At 48.1% G+C, this 16007-nt stretch overlaps 2 protein-coding genes across 4 annotated transcripts in view; both read right to left on the bottom strand.

The window, feature by feature from the left end:
- The window catches only part of DHX9 (DExH-box helicase 9), a 38912-nt gene extending 31144 nt beyond the window's left edge, over positions 1 to 7768 (bottom strand). The window contains exons 1-6 of one of the 2 annotated variants that reach the window (XM_054072486.1): positions 7713 to 7768; positions 6845 to 6884; positions 2494 to 2634; positions 1103 to 1223; positions 736 to 848; positions 226 to 371 (exon numbers count right to left, since the gene is read on the bottom strand). In XM_054072486.1, coding sequence (XP_053928461.1) covers positions 226 to 371; positions 736 to 848; positions 1103 to 1223; positions 2494 to 2604 — 491 coding nt within the window. In that variant the 5' untranslated portion in view covers positions 2605 to 2634; positions 6845 to 6884; positions 7713 to 7768. Of the gene's footprint in view, positions 1 to 225; positions 372 to 735; positions 849 to 1102; positions 1224 to 2493; positions 2635 to 4002; positions 4176 to 6844; positions 6885 to 7712 lie in introns of those variants that run through there. The other variant, XM_054072485.1, reaches the window with a different exon arrangement.
- NPL (N-acetylneuraminate pyruvate lyase) lies at positions 4993 to 15706 on the bottom strand. 2 transcript variants are annotated; one of them, XM_009560144.2, is made up of 12 exons: positions 14960 to 15706; positions 14770 to 14838; positions 13221 to 13294; positions 11921 to 12008; positions 11174 to 11231; positions 11008 to 11083; positions 9682 to 9774; positions 8848 to 8996; positions 8616 to 8662; positions 7713 to 7797; positions 6845 to 6884; positions 4993 to 5583 (listed from the first exon to the last, which is right to left on the bottom strand). In XM_009560144.2, exons 2-12 carry the CDS (start codon positions 14832 to 14834, stop codon positions 5432 to 5434), a joined length of 927 nt encoding a protein of 308 aa, XP_009558439.2. In that variant the 5' UTR covers positions 14835 to 14838; positions 14960 to 15706; the 3' UTR covers positions 4993 to 5431. The 2 variants fall into 2 exon arrangements, with proteins under 2 accessions (XP_009558439.2, XP_053928463.1); XM_054072488.1 differs by lacking the exons at positions 14770 to 14838; positions 14960 to 15706 and adding an exon at positions 13613 to 13860.
- Positions 15707 to 16007: the final 301 nt, after the last annotated feature.

Here is a 16007-nt window from a genome sequence, read left to right as displayed (position 1 = left end):
AGTTGCACATCCATGAAAACCACTAGACAGAAATTCCTTCAGAGTCACTCGGATCTCAGCACCAAGGCTCATCCCCCCATTTCAACATTCAGGGATGGTGTCTGTCCTGGTAAAGAACACTTTCTCCAGTGGCACTACGGAGCACTGCAAACAAGTGGGATCAGCCACGGCCACTCAAAATGTTTCAAACCCTTCATATGCAGAAGGTGACTAAAACTACCAAACCTGTTGTGATCAGGCCCCATTTCAGTGTATTTATATTCTTCCTGAATCTTCTCCTTTTGGAAAAACTGGTTCAGACGTGCCTTGGCATTTTCCAAGGTCCAGCCCCCATGAAGATCAGCATCTAATTCCACTTCTGATTGTGAGGTCTAATATCGGGGAGAAAAAAGTATCATTTTCTCGTTTCTAATATATTTCAGTTTTAAACGCTCTTACAAGTCTTCAAAATAATTAAGGCTTCTTTACAGAAAATGCTAAAAATTCCTCAGTGTTTCCCTATTTTCACATCAAAATGTCTATACAACTTGATATTTGCAGCACCCAGAGTGGTTTATTTTGTTCTTAGCTTAAACAAATTACCTTTGTTAAAAGTCAGCAGGTAAATCTGCAGCTTAAGTTGAAACCAGCAGCAAAATATCAAAGGAAAACCACAAGCTTGATTATAAATGCTAATAACAAACGAAAAGGAGTGAAGGATACCTATTTTAAGGAGAATTAGATAGAATGACTTACTGCCTGCACTTCTTGCTCCTCTCTCTTTGAATAGTAATCTTTCAGATTCGCACCCCGATCCCACTGAGCTCCACTACTGCCAGAGGTTCCAGATGCTGCGTCTGGGCCATTGCCTGCCACACAGAAAAAGAAAAACCACCAAAACAAAACTAACTCTCCCAAAAGACCTTCTTAGTAAGGGAGAGGTATTGCCTGGCAATGTCAGCAGGACTTGAGCCCTCAGATCTCACATCCCTGCCTCAAAACTACAATGACTTCTACCAGGCTTACGCCTGCAGAATTACGCAGTTTGGGAAAAAAACCCACTCCCAAATCTACGGGCATATCTTATATCCACGCACGAAAACTACAGTTTTCACTGCCTTACCTATTTTCGTCTGTTCCGCCGCTATAATCAAATGCGGAGGAAGAGGTCCACCCAGAGTAGAACTAGAACCAGAAACATCTCTAGCGGCTTCGTGTCCATCAAGGGCATCACCAGTTGCTGGCTAGGAGAGAGAACGAAGGGAAGCATCAGCACCTCTGTACAAAGTCTTGTTACTATTTACCTACAGCAGTTTAAAGAGATCATGTACCCTTACACAGCAGCTACATCAACAGTAACACCCTTTTAAAACCTGAAAGGAATAAAACTGCTGAGTATTTGGCTTTTTGTGGGTGTTCTGCACAAGGAATTCCAACCAACAAGTAGCCTTGACTTACTGTGTTCAGGAATAATATCAACTGGTTCAGGACTCAGGTTAAAATAACTGGTACTGGTCCCTTTCCAAGGGGAATCAAATATAATTCACAAACGCACGAAAAACACACTGTAAGCAGACATTTAATACCTTGAATTCTTCCCATTTCGAGATGTTTAGCTAACTGATCACACCACCTCTGCTTGATTCACCCAGAGAACATGCTCTCCCTGCCCAGGACCCCGCCGTGCAGCACGCTGCATTGCCGCGAAACCAACCGGCACCTCAGAAACAGCACAGGTCCTGCTAGCACAGGGCCTCCCCACAGCTAACAGGGCAGGGACACCACTTCTAGTGATCAAACTGTGTCTAACACACCTAGATTCTTAACGAGGAACTAGAAAAAGACCCTTCTTTACCAATGTAAAGCACATCTTCATGCTTTGTTTACTGTTCTCTAGAATCATAGAATGGTTTGGGTTGGAAGGCACCTTAAATATCACCTAGTTCTAACTCCCCTGCCCTGGGCAGGGGCATCCCACTAGATCAGGCTGCCCATTAGATCAGCTGTTGTTGTTACCCTCTTCCTCTGCTTTCACATGACAGTCATTGCTGATACTTGCACAGCTCACAAAACATCATAAAAAGCAGTGACCCTGTGACACATGTAAGGAGCCGCAGTTAAAAAATGCCAAATTTTCAGTACCTGGCTTGAGAAGCCTATGGTATTTTTAGTTTTATTCTATGTTTCTGAAGCACGCAGTATTCTATATCATAGCGTGCATTTAAAACCATTCCCAGTGCCACATGTGAGTGCTCGGCACTCGTAAAGCCAGGCCGTGCCTCACGGCGGCTCTGACTGCTCACCAGCCTCACCAGTTCCGCAGACCAACAAGCAGCTGGTTTTACACCACCATCCTACAATGTTCCCTGTATATATTCCAGCACTGCACAGAGACGTCCTGCACTTCCACTTATTCACTGCACACGGGTGTCAGACTGAACTCCTGCGACGAGACACAATGGCGCACAGTGCTGCAATTAAAGATTTGGGAGAGGAGGAGAAAGAGGGGCTTACTCCAAAAGCAGGAACTTCCTCTCTCTTCATCTCATTCACCCGCACTAAGTAGTTGACAAAGTCTCGAGCAGCGTTACTCTGTGCATCCTTCTTGTTGGTCGAGCTGCCCATGCCAATGTAGTTAAAGCCTTCCACTCGCACCTGCAAATACAAACACAGCTCTGGGACAGGGGCAAGCAAAAAGGGGCTTGGAAACCAAGAACACCCACTGAAACACCAAATTCCATTTGATAATAAGCACAGGAGAAACGCCATTACTAAGTATCGTTACTTATCATTATACATACACGTATTTCTGTAGCTTTTGCCTGTATACTTTATGCCTGTTAAAGAAAACATGCAGTCCATGCTCAGCGAGCACGTTTGCCAAAACCTTGCCAATGAAAGCATCTCGGTGTAGGAAGGGATCCTGCAATGCACAGCGGCAAACTCTGCCCAGCGTCACTTTCCTTTAACCCCAAGCCCTCAGACAACAGGGCCAGGAGGGAGCTTGCCTGTCCTCTACCGTAGCTCCAAGTTATTACAGCTAGCGAGAAGCAACGTATTTCATAAACTTAGAGACAACCTTTCGAGCAGCAATTCCTGTTTGTTGGACCCACCACCCCTCCATCACACCAGCCTGAATCCCAACTCCTCTGCTGGATCCAAAGCCTCTCTACGAGACCAGCCTGAACTCAAATCTCTCTCCTGGACACACAACCTTTGCACCAGACCTGCCTGAACCCAAACCTCTTTGTTGGACCCAAAGCCTCTCTATGAGACCAGCAAGAAGCCAAATCTCTTTCCTGGCCACATAACCTTTGCACCAGACCAGCCTGAACACAAGCCTCTCTGCTGGACCCACAACCTTCCCACGAATCCACACTGAACTCCAACCTCTCTGCTGGATCCAAAGCCTTTCTTTCAGCCCAGCCTGAATCCCAACCTCTCTGCTGGATCCAAAACCTCTCTATGAGACCAGCTGAAACTACAACCTCTCTGCTGGATCCAAAGCCTCCCTACAAGCCCAGGCAGAATCCCAACCTCTCTGCTGGATCCAAAACTTCTCTATGAGACTAGCCTGAACCCCAACCTTTCTGCTGGATCCAAAACCTCTCTGCTGGATCCAAAACCTCTCTCTCTATGGGCCCAGACGAACTCCAACCTCTCTGCTGGATCCAAAACCTCTCTATGAGACCAGCAGGAACTCAAACCTCTCTGCTGGATCCAAAGCCTCTCTTTGAGCCCAGACGGAACCCCAACCTCTCTGCTGGATCCAAAACCTCTCTATGAGACTAGCAGAAACCCAAATATCTCTCCTGCACACACAACCTTTGCACCAGACCAGCCGAAACTCCACCCTCTCTGCTGGATCCAAAGCCTCTCTATGAGTCTAGCCTGAACCCCACTCTCTCTGCTGGATCCAAAGCCTCTATGAGCCCAGGCGGAACCCCACCGTCTCTGCTGGCCCCACAATCTGTGCTCCCCCCATTTTGCCGCCCAGCCTCCCCGCTGCCCCCCGCCCCGCACCTCGCAGCGGAAGCCGGGGCGGCCGCGGGTGCCGCCGGCGCGGATCTCGTAGGCGGGGCTGAGCCGCCGCCGCCCGCACCACGCGTACAGAAAGTTCTTCACGTCCCCCATCGCCGCGCAGGGCCCGAACAGCCGCCCCGGCCCGCCCCCGCGCCGGAAGTGGAGCGCCGGAAATGCCGGAAGTAGGGAAGGGCGGAAGTAGTAATAGAAGGGCGGAAGTGTTGGGAGAAGGGCGTGGAGGGCAGGGGGAGGAGGAGCTGGGAGGAGCTGGAAATGGTGGGAGGGGGTGGAGGTGGTGGGGAAAGGCGGAAATGGAGCGAAGAGGGCGGAGAGCGGGCAGGGCTGCGGGTGTAGGGGGTGAGGAGCTCGGGAGGGGCCGGCAAGGTGCGCTCCCAGCCCAGAAACCAGCCGTGTGCTGGGCTGCATCCCCAGCAGCGCGGCCAGCAGGGAGGAGGGGATCCTGCCCCTTTATTCCTCTCCTGTGAGACCTCATCTGGAGGATTGTGTTCAGGTCTGGAATCCTCAGCATAAGGAGATGGAGCTGTTGGAACGGGTCCAGAGAAGACTACAAAGATGATGAGAGGGCTGGAGCACCTCCCATAGGAGGAGAGGCTGAGAGAGTTGGGGGTGTTCAGCCTGGAGAAAAGAAGGCTCCGAGGAGATCTCAGAGTCACCTTCCAGTACCTGAAGGGGCTACAAGAAAGCTGGAGAGGGGCTGTTCACAAAGGCTTGTGGGGATAGGACGAGGGGCAATGGGGGTAAACTGGAGAGGAGCAGATTTAGACTGGACATAAGGAGGAATTTCTTCACGATGAGAGTGGTGAGGCCCTGGCCCAGGTTGCCCAGGGAAGCTGTGGCGGCCCCATCCCTGGAGGTGTTCAAGGCCAGGTTGGATGGGGCTTGGAGCCCCTGATCCAGTGGGAGGTGTCCCTGCGCATGTACAAAGAGATCAGACAACACCAGGATTGTATGTACACAGTCAGTGTGCTATTGACTTCATGACAGTCAGATCCCAGTCTGAGCAAACAGATAGTGCGACACCAGTGTCTAAGATCACAGTGTCCTGCTGGAAATGCTCGTGGAGGGAGAGGACAAAGTATGATCTAGATGGAGGGAGGGCGGAGACGGATCTTCCTCTTTTCTAGACAAAAGGAATCAGGATCCTTCAACAGGGGAAAATTCGCTATTTTAATTTCTTATGAAAAGATACCAGCTGGTCCTGGGATGTGCAGAGCTCCCAGGGAGCAGAGTGAAGGTGCACAAGAAGGTGGCTACACGTGTGCCAGCAAGGCCAGCCCTAACAAGAAAGGGCTCAGGCTCGCTGCCAGTTCCCTGAAAGAAATCTCAGCCCGTCATACGGGGAACGTGCCAAGTGATGGCGAATCCCAGAAAAGGAGCTGCCACATCGAGGTCGACATGGAAGTGAACATCAGTCACTGTCAGGCCACACAATGCTGTCCAGCTTGGCTTTGGCCTTGACGATGAACTCCTCAGAGGCATCAACAAGTGGAAGCCGTGGAGGTCCCATGGGAATGCCAGAAACAAGAGTCATCACAGCTTTAGTCTGTGCAACACCAAAACCTGGGTGGACAAAAGTCACCAACAGGTTATTTTGCTTAGAGCAATGTCGGTAGAGGTGTCCAAAAAAGCATAGAGTTCCTGCGTAATCCAGCATAAACCAGGCTTACATCCCTTCACAGGAGCAAGAACAGCATAACTAAGAGATGATCATGCAGGCAAACAGGAAAGACACTACAGTAAAAAAACGATAAATTATACCATTATTGTTTCCCTCTAATACTAAATAGAGTATTTTCTTCAACATGCACTTCCCAAACCACTGTGTCAGTTTTACGGACAGCTGGGGCTGTGTGTGTGCTCCTTTCCCCTTGCCAGTCCTCTGTATGTAAACCAAGCAAAAATCAAAAATAGGGCTTCAAATTTGCCTTCCCTGGTAAGCTGAGCCATCCCAGCCAATTCATCACCCCAACCTTTGAGCTACCCCGATGCAGACTCACATAAAACCAAGCCTTGGGTATAGCAACATCCTACCACCATGTGACAATGACACCGAGTACCAGCTTGAACCACCACGGGAAACTTCAGGTGGCCTCTCTGCCCATAGCTCCAGCCTCCTTAGGCACCTCTGGGAATTGAGTGTTTGCCTCTTTACCTCAAAGACTAAATAACAATGCGTTTCTTCTGACTTTTAACCCAAGTAATACAACCGCACACTAAAGCCCAGCTAGATTCATTTGGGCTTGCATGTGTGCAACAAAAACACAGTGAACTGTTCTCTTCTTTAAGTGAAAGCCATGAAATGTCTGGTTTAGTTTCCTTACGCTACTCTGAATTGGGTGGTTTTGATTGCTTTTTATATCAAAACTTGGTTTTGTTTATAAAAGTCGTTCCACTTTAAGATGCTTTGGTCTTGTACAGTCTAAATTATAGCAAGGCAGGAGAGACAAGGATCGGAGCTGTTTTCCTTCTTGAGCACTGCTGTTCCTGAAAAATGATTCTGTAGAAACAAGCTTTGGAGACAGAACAAAACAACCCACGGAAAAAGTCAGGATAAGAAAAAAGTTAAGTCAGAGAGAGTCACAGCTTTAAGGCTGTGAGATTTCACAGAAGAAGGAAGAACGTGAGAGGGGAATTTGTTGGGGATGTTTGGTCAGCTCTGTTTGTTGAGCTCCCGGCTGCTACTAACTTGGGAAACGGCACACGCAACTTTTCTTACTGCACAGTTTTTCAGGAAGTTCTGAGAGTACAGCAACATGAGAGTTTGGAGCACCAGCTTTGCACTTTTAAACATAATGAGGGCCAGATGCGGTGTAGGACTCACCTAGTTTGATGACAAAGTTGAGAAAGTCCCCGGTCAGAAACTAGAACAGAGACAGACAGTGGTTTATTCACTCCTCCTGATTTTAAGATGTAAAAGCATCTGGAGATATTAAGATATTTACATCTTACACAACTGCTGCACAGCTTGGAGAAAAGCCCTTGCCCACCTGGCTGGTCTATGGGAAATACAAACTGAATTCCTTTGGAATAGAAGAAAACCATTGCTCCCTCTCTGTCTCTCACTCTTGTTCAAGCTGACCCTCACTGCAAGCAGTCTGAGAACACTGGGAACTCTCACATCAGGCTCTGAAGGTTTACAACTCTGAATATCCACTGCCTAGAGAAGAGACTTCCCAGAGCAGATCATCCTTCAGGCATATTTTTAGGCATTCACTCAGAAATCCCTTCTATTTTAAGGCAAAAGAAGGGTGCCTCACATCTCCCAGGGGGACATAAACCCACAGGGTATAGTTTGTATAGCGGTTGCTCAGAGCTGCTCACAGATCTTCAAGCAGCACGGCAACAACAGGGCTGACGGCTGAGCTGATTTGGGATGGCTTTCTGGTAAAGTATCAACAGGATATTCCCAGCCAAGGGGCTTGGCCACTGTGGGCTTGTCGGAGGGAAAAGGCCAGGCTGTTGCTCACTCTGCACAGAGGAGATTAGAGGGCTGAAGGATGAGTAAGGCAGAACTTGGTTAAAAGGTAGTAAAAGACTGGTCAAAAAGGTGAGGAGAGATGAATAACAAACGGGGGGGAGATTGGGACTGAAGGAAGTTGGCTTTAATAAAGCTACCTCAGGGTATGGATGACAAAACCACACGGAAAACAGCTCCGGTAAAGACTGAGGATACTGTGACAACACCGTACCTGGTACTTCCGAGCTAACGCAAGGTCTGGCTTTGCAAAGGCTTCCAACATCAGATTGGTTTTTCGGCCCAAATAGTTGTACGTGCTGCCAAAGAAAACCAAACCAGAAATAGAATCAGTAACACAAAAGGGGAGCTTCGAACCACTGAAACAAAAGATGCAGCCACAGGCTTTCACTGTTGACATTACAAGAATGCCATTATTATGCCAGAGATTCATGCAATCCGTGTGCGGTTTATACTGTCGAGCATCTGAAGCCTGCCAAGCCCTACGGAGGAGGTTAGAGCGCAGATTTCTCTTCCCAGTTCCTTCCAAATGGAACTGCTTTTCAAAATTGAAATTAAAAAGGAACAATTAGGCAACACAGCAAGTCAATCACTTAATTTTCCAGTTGCTTATTCATTTAATGGGCCGTCTCTCAAGAACGCAGCTATTACACAGTGATTCAGCTGAGCAGCCTGGTGTGGGGAGCAGAAGACAAAGCGGAAATTAAACTCAGCAGAGCCCTATTCCTCCCAGCCCTCTCATGTGAACTGAGGTAAATGACTTTAACCTCTTAGGGTTTCGGTTCCTGACCCACCTAATGAAGATAAAAATGATCCCCTACTTCAAAAAGTCGCTGTGAGGATAAAGAAATGCTTTTAAACCTTTGGGTGAGCTTACAGACTGCAGCAATAATCACCCAAAGGAACATACTCCGAAATCCCAGCTTATACGCCTGTCCCATCGCCAGCGCTGGAGCTACCTTGCCTGTCTGCTTCGTACCGTATGGCCTTACCCCGCTGTGCAGGAGGGATTTAGAGAGATACTGGGTAAAGAGTGGGAGATAAATACTGGGTAGGGAGTGGAAGACACAAGAACAAGGTGTGTGTGTCAAGGGGAAGGAGTCCGAGCCATACTGACCTTCCAACTGCTCCATGTGCCCCTATTGCCAGTGCGCTCAATAGTTGCTAGTTTGGGGAGAGGGAGAAAAAAAAACATTTTTACTTCATGTAAAAAAAAAATTAAATTAAAAAGGATGGTGGGAGGGAGCAGCAAAACTACCTGGCACTGAATGTCCAGGGTTACTTTTTTCCCCCAAGGCCAAAGCAAGAGAATGCCATAGAAGAAATAGTTTTTAAGAGGAGCTTTTTACCTCATCCACCCCATAAAGAAATGCCAGCTGTTCCCTCTCGTGCTTGTGTATACACTGTGCAAAGTCCAAGAGGTCCCTGTCGCTGAACTTCACACCCTGGAAGGTGGGGATCCGCTCTTTTATTCCATCCAGCAACTCTTCAACACGAACTGTGCAGAACATATGAAGAAACACACCCCGTTCTGGGAGACTTCCCTGCCTCTCCCCAAGAGGGACACCTGCTGTTTTAACAAGTCGTTTGCTTTTGGCCTGAGCCTACTAAGCTATACAGCTCTAAAACAACCAGTAAGACAACTTCAGCACGATTATTCCCCGGAGTTATACAAAAGACACGTTTCCACCCTCTCTGAAGCATTCCTTTTACCAGATCGGAAGGGAAAAACCCCTGGGGAAGGGAGTTCATTCAGCAATGAACTGGCAACAACGTATTTGAGAATAAATAAATAAATGTCACCCATCCAGAAACAGCACATAACCTGCTGTCTAGAGCAAATAAGCAAAGATCTCCCTTCTATTCCTCTGCTAAATAAACAGTAAGACTCGAGCAGCACTGTGGTCTCACGGGTAATTTACGAGCCAACACGAGCAGTCAGTATATACCAAGAGAGATGGTGGTAACTACCTTGCAAAAATCAGCATTCAGCTATGGTTATCCAAGGCAATTACCTATCCTGATCCACACTGATTGCAAAGCCACAGTCAGCATCACCTCCTCCATCCCAGTTGTTCAGTAGTCATAATCCATGACTTTATACTAATGAAGAGGAATCCACTTTATTTTCCTGTCTTGGTTGCTGTGAGCCCAGGAAGAGCTGACTGAGCACTGCTACTTACTTTTCACGCCCGTCAGAGGAGGAATGTGATAGTAATAAAACGGAACGGCAGGGGCTTCCGACGCGACCTTCTGTAAGAAAGCAATCAGCTCATCTGGAAGAAAACAATCAAGAAGGAAACTATCCATAGTGAAAGGCAGTTTGGATCCCCGGCAGCCAGGGGCTGCGGAGAGGCTGTCTATGGCTTGTGCACCATACAGAGCCAAGCTTATGAAAACCTGCAGGCATCACCAAAAGGAAATGTAACAAAACCCAGCGGAAGACCTGGGGGAAGGCAAAGATGATACTTATTCTAAACTAAACCCATTTCTGTAACTCACACTCGCTCTTTGAACAGATACAGCTCATGCACGCTCTCACAGATGCAAACTGCCAGACCCATGTGCCCGTGGGGTCTCACCGGCGTCACTCGTGTGCGACCCAGAGCACAAGGAATCGCGTTCACGTTCGCCTCCCTGGGGCACTGCTTGATGGTGATGATGAACAGATTTTTGGGTAACTTTTTGGTACCTTTTTAGCAATCAAAGAGTTATTCTTATGGCTGAGATTCTTCCAGAGAATCTTGTTCACTGCATCCTTCATAAATCTTAGGCAGTCCTCACACCGGCATAGCAGGAACAGCTGCGTGCTGAGACCTCGCTGCCATCCTGATACAATCAGTGAAGGTTTTCTGCTGCTCTTCCTGCTGTTCCTCTGCGCTTACCAGTTTGATCGCCACTGGTCGTGTCCTCGGCTGTCAATACCAGCCACTCTGGCAATCCACTCTGGTTCCTTCTGGTGCTTTCATACGAACACTTCCATTCATAATTAATTCAGACAACCTCAATTCAGGCGGTCCATTGTATTAAAAGCAAAATGCTCCATTTATAAGCGCTGAGGTACCCTTCGGTGCTCAGAACCAAACCAGATCACCTCAGTAACAGGTGGCACACCTGTGTACCAGCAGCTTATCGGCTTGGTCAGTGTCCAGCATGGAACCAACTGCTTCCTAGCACGGCCCAGATCAAGCGTACTCCATCCTACCTATTCAGAAGACAGACTGGTTAACTACTCTTTCCATAAGCAACTCTTCTTTTTACGAGACCCTAACAAAATACATCCCAAGAGACATCCTCTCCACTTCTCACTGGGAGACTCTGACATCTCCCATCTTTAAAAAATGCTTCTAGGTTCTGTTTTTGCATGACACCAGACAGGACAGGGCTGCAAATATTACCATCCGAATGCTTTTCAAAGAAAGAAGATGCCGTTAATCCTTTATCCACGATGAAGGTTTGGAGGGCAATATAAGAGGGCCTCAGCAGGTCTGGCAGTCACACCTACTCACCTTTATTGGTGGGTTTGAACAAGAAGGGGGCTATTACAGCAATGCCACTAGCACCTATAGCTGCTGCGTGTCTTGCCTGTGAAAGAAAGAATGGAAAGCATCTGCAGGCACATCTGCTTTATCCATATTACACATCTAGTGGAAAGGAAACGGATCAAGTACACACCAGCTCCTGGGACTCTGGCAGACTCAGTGCCCCCACATGAACGATCACGTGGTCCAATCTGCACAAGAACAAATTCAGAAGGTTTGGGGAGCTTTCAGTGAAAAATAGGCTGCCAAAGTGAATCGCTGGCGATCAGGGAGCTGCAGCCCAAGGCCTTCGCTGGGCTAGATTAGACCTAAAAGGGAGCTGAATTGGTGTTGACCTGAAGAGCAGACACACAGGGTGGAAAAAAGAAACACATAGGGAAATACGAATCATGAAGACAAATCTTAGCACGTCATTAGGAAGTTAAAATGAAGACATTAAGGATTTAAGGGGAAGCTGGGAAAATGGAAGTATATTAAAGTATATCTTTGCTTTCTAAACCTATTTCTCTGCAGAACTATGAGAAGAGTTCAGCCTCACAGCAGCACCTCTGACCGCCTGTCTGCTCCTGGCAGCGGTACCTCCCACGTTCCAGTCCGTCAGTCCCATTTCTGTGTTTCTCCTTTATGTCCACACGGACTGTGAGCCTTTGCACCAGTTTATTTCTGTCCAATACCCTTCCTCAAAGAACGAGGAATGGACACCAGCTGACTGGCAGTGACAACACCACCCACCTCTATGATAAAGGAGCCGGGGAACAAAGGCCAACAACAAGATACTCCAAAACCCCACCCCATCAGCAGATGTGGCTTTGCAATGCATCACGCATGTCTATACCATAACTCGAGATCTAGAATCCCCTGTTGACTCCCAGCTACTCACTTGTCTTTTCCTTGGCAGACCCATTCTTCCGCCAACTGCTTCCTCTCCTGGATGTTAAGGGACAGTCCTTCTCCTGTTGTGCCGTTCACTGTTTCAACACAACACAACACAACACAACACAACACAACACAACACAACACAACACACTTGCTAAGGTCTGGCCTACAAGCGCTGGGTTACTGAAGAGAAGAATTGACACTTTTCATTCTATTAAACAGAAATAATTGTACCCCAACTCATTTTAAGACAGAAATTGTCCACAGCAACATCCGTATGGGGATGGCAGCGTTAGCATTACTAAATGCTTGTGCCAGAAACCTGGGAGTTTCGGGATCAGCAGTGGTGGGACGGAGGAAGCAGAATCAGCTGCTGACCCTGGGAAATTTCCCGAGCACGTTCAGCTGGTGCTGCCTCCTTCCCCCTGCAAGGTGAGCCAGGCCATGCCAAGAGCACCGAGGAACACACCCCTGGCCGGCAGAGCGACTGCCTCTCCTCCACCTCGAGGACAGAGCCTGACCTGAGAACTGGAGTCTGTTGTGAGAGAAACCACGTGTCCTACCTGGCCTAAAGCACCCCATGGAAAACAAGAAGATGTCAGTACGTTTGATCACAACAACAGATTAAACTGGGATAGCTGAAATCCCTGCCACGCTTTCCTTTTTTGTCTTGGCACTCTTTCCGCATAAGTTTTGAACCAAAATCTTATCACTGACTTGAGCTTACTTAACGATGCCCGGCCGTGAACAAAGTGCTTTAGCAGACGCTGGTTTCTCTACTCAGCTGCCCCGCAGTGGTCCCCGAGACAGAGGCAGAACAGAGAGGGATGGGGGTAGCGACCACCTTGGAATCCCCCAGCGCACCACAGGTCTCCAGAAGAAACCCACTGGGCTTCTTTTTATCAAATTCCCTCTATTCCTGAGCTGATATTTTAGTCAGAGGATTGTATCTTGCCCAGGCAAAGGGAAGAATCATTTAGTTGAGTCTTCTCTGCCAAGACAGCATCAACCACCCATCTCTGGCAATGTCACCGTTTGAAGGCAGTGCTTATTTTATCCCACACAGAAAAGGGGTGCGGGCAACAGCAAACGCGCTAACTATCACTTACACACTTTCCGCTGGTCAATATAAATGTCTAGGATGATCCCGCATCCACAGTCCATCCCGTTACTGCTCTTACCAGGCAGTATCACTTATCACTACTGCTCTTATCACTACTGCTCTTATCACTACTGCTCTTATCATAGAGTTGTGATCTGGACAAAAGGAGTGTAACGCAGTTACTGCTAAAAAAAGCACTTACCAAAAACATTCTTCACATTCTGCTTGCTTATCAGATAATCCACGTATTGACCAATCACCGGGAGGTTAATTTGGCTGAAATGAAAGCAATCTTAGGAGCCTCAGCAACCATTAAATCTCCACCCACAGATATCTTAAACTTAGAGATTAAGAAAACAAAAAAAACCCCACATATTTTTGAAGCCTTGCATTTGCACACACACAGATTACCCCAACGTACGACACCCTCAGCACGTTTTTAACATTTAAGGGAACAGTTCAGTTCTGAATCCTTTCTTCCGCGTTCTCTTCTTCACAACAAGAAGTTCACTGTTCTAACCTCTAATTACTGCAGGCTCGTCACGGCAAAGGACCTTTTGAGGGGAGGTAAGAGAGAAAGAGAGGCTCTCAAACCTTTTTGACTGTTGAGGGAAACAGGAGTCCTCTTGAGAGCACAAAGACATTTGTGCAAGTGCTGGCAAATAGTTAAACTTCACTTGTAACTGCTGGACACAGACCGTGAAACGGCATCTGTTGGATGTGACTTTGACCTCTCCCTCACGTGAAAGGATGAGGAAAGCAACAGACTTCCCTGCAAACAGGGGAAACTGCATTCTAGGTTTATCTTCTCTGTGTGACAAACTTATTTTGTTGATCGGTGTATAACATTTCACTGCCGGGTTCGTTTGTCAGATGTACAGACCAGCCCTATAGTCTGGAAGTCGGTCCTGGGACCTTGAGTGGGTTCAGACATCACCCACAATTTCACAGCTGCTTTCACAGAATGTATCAGCACTCTCCACGTACCATGCTGCAATAAATTTGAGTAGTAACCAACAACTACACCAGAAATGTTTCCTCTAAAGCAAGAAATGAAGCAGTGCCTGCAATGCAAATGCGCTCCCTGACCGAGAGAGTACCACGCTTTAAAAAGCAAAGGCTCCCATTCGGAGGGCTGCGCTGGCAAAACTTCACCGCCTTCCTCACAAACACGTGCCGATCTTCACTCAGATGTTATTTTCAGAACTGCGCAGTCCTTGCAGTATTTTCTTCAGGTTTAAACCAACTCTCTGCACACACGCACGTACGCACACGAACACAGGCATGGGTTAGCCAGGAGGAAGAAAAATCTAACAGGCTTTCACGTTTTCATGATTGTTTTCTAGCTCTCAAGAGCTCTTTTCAACTGGGATTGTGATTTTCCTTAACATGTGAAAATACCGCAATATTCTACGTATATAGAATCATCGAAGAGTTAGGGTTGGAAGGGACCTTAAAGATCATAGATATAACCTTACTGTGATTTAGTTGGCATCTACAAAAGCAGCAGACAAAGAGATGTGACACTGATCCAAACTCTCTAAACCCAGACCCCCAGCACTTGCTGGGCAACAGGAAGGTGCAGAGGCTAAAGGATCCCGCTCCGGTCCTAGAAGGACCAACCCAGGAGTTTCCCCATCCCACCAGAAATCTGTTTTTTTAAAGCAAACCAAAACAAATTAGTTCCAAATAAGAAAGAAGGAAAACGGGGGTGTAAAGTAACAGTAATCAGTGCATCTTTGAGGACTCACCCGTCAGGAGTCATTGGAGTGATTGTAGCGGCTACGAGACCTCGTAACTTCTTTCTGGGTGTCATCGAGCTGTTTGGAAAAGAAAGAGATAAAAATTATTACCATCTTCAGTTCAGCTCAGTCCGACTTCTGTTAACAGCAAAACTGGACAGGCAGAGTTGGGACAAAGGGGACTTTGCAAGGCTGTTACCTTTGGTTGGAGAGAACAAACAGCCTTTTGGTTGCTTGGAAGGGTGGCTTAGCGCAGGACAGGTCTGGGAGCAGCGGCTGCAGGGAGGGTTCAGTCCCGTTTCCTCCAGGCAGGCTGTGGTCTAGCACACTCCTGGTAACGCCGGCAGCCCAGGAGGGAGATGGGGTTTGCAGAGACCCCGGGCTCAAAGCCCTTCCCAAAGGACGGCCGCGGCTGCTCCCGGCTCCGCTCCCCACAGGGTGTCTAAATGCTTGGATATGAAAAATCGCTGAGCAGGCAGGAGGCGGATGGCAGCTGGGCCGATCAGCTGACAGCTCTCCGCCGAGAGCATCGCCGCATCGCCCTCTGCTCTCCTCCCAGCTTCCTCTGACGTCCCCGCACAACAGCTCGCCACAACCGGCACGCTACAACCCATGGCTAAAAGCTAAGGCTCGCTTGGATTGAGAAGCACCACTTGCAAACTTTAGATTACAATACCGGGAGAGCTGAGGAGGCGCCGGGCTCTACCCCAGGCTTTGCGGGAGGAACGCAACGTCGTAGCCAAGATGGACAGCAGAGCATCCAGGCAGGAGATTTGGGAGCATCTTGTTAACAGCTCTCTGGATTTCAGCAGGGATTTCTGCCCAGACACAAATCACTGTTGGAAAAAAAGGGGAGGATGTCTTTTTGCTGGTGGTGGAATATAGTGAGGAAAGCGCGTTTGCAGCAGAAGAAGCTCAGACAAGATCGGCTCCGCTCTGGTTGTCTACCCACACGCCCCGGAGCTGCACGAGAGACAGAAGTTCTAGATGTAAAGAGGGATTTCTTCACGCTGAGGGTGGTGAGGCCCTGGCCCAGGTTGCCCAGAGAAGCTGTGGCTGCCCCATCCCTGGAGGTGTTCCAGGCCAGGTTGGATGGGCCTTGGAGCCCCTGATCCAGTGGGAGGTGTCCCTGCCCATGGCAGGGGGTGGAACTGGATGGGCTTTAGGGCCCCTTCCAACCCAAACGATTCTATCACAGAATCAGAATCACAGAATCACACAAGGTTGGAAAGGACCCATTGGATCAT

The sequence above is a fragment of the Cuculus canorus genome, chromosome 8 (assembly GCF_017976375.1).
Source record: "Cuculus canorus isolate bCucCan1 chromosome 8, bCucCan1.pri, whole genome shotgun sequence".
Lineage (NCBI taxonomy): Eukaryota > Metazoa > Chordata > Aves > Cuculiformes > Cuculidae > Cuculus > Cuculus canorus.
Note: the sequence above shows the minus strand (reverse complement) of the source record. Positions and strands in the feature narration are given on the sequence as shown.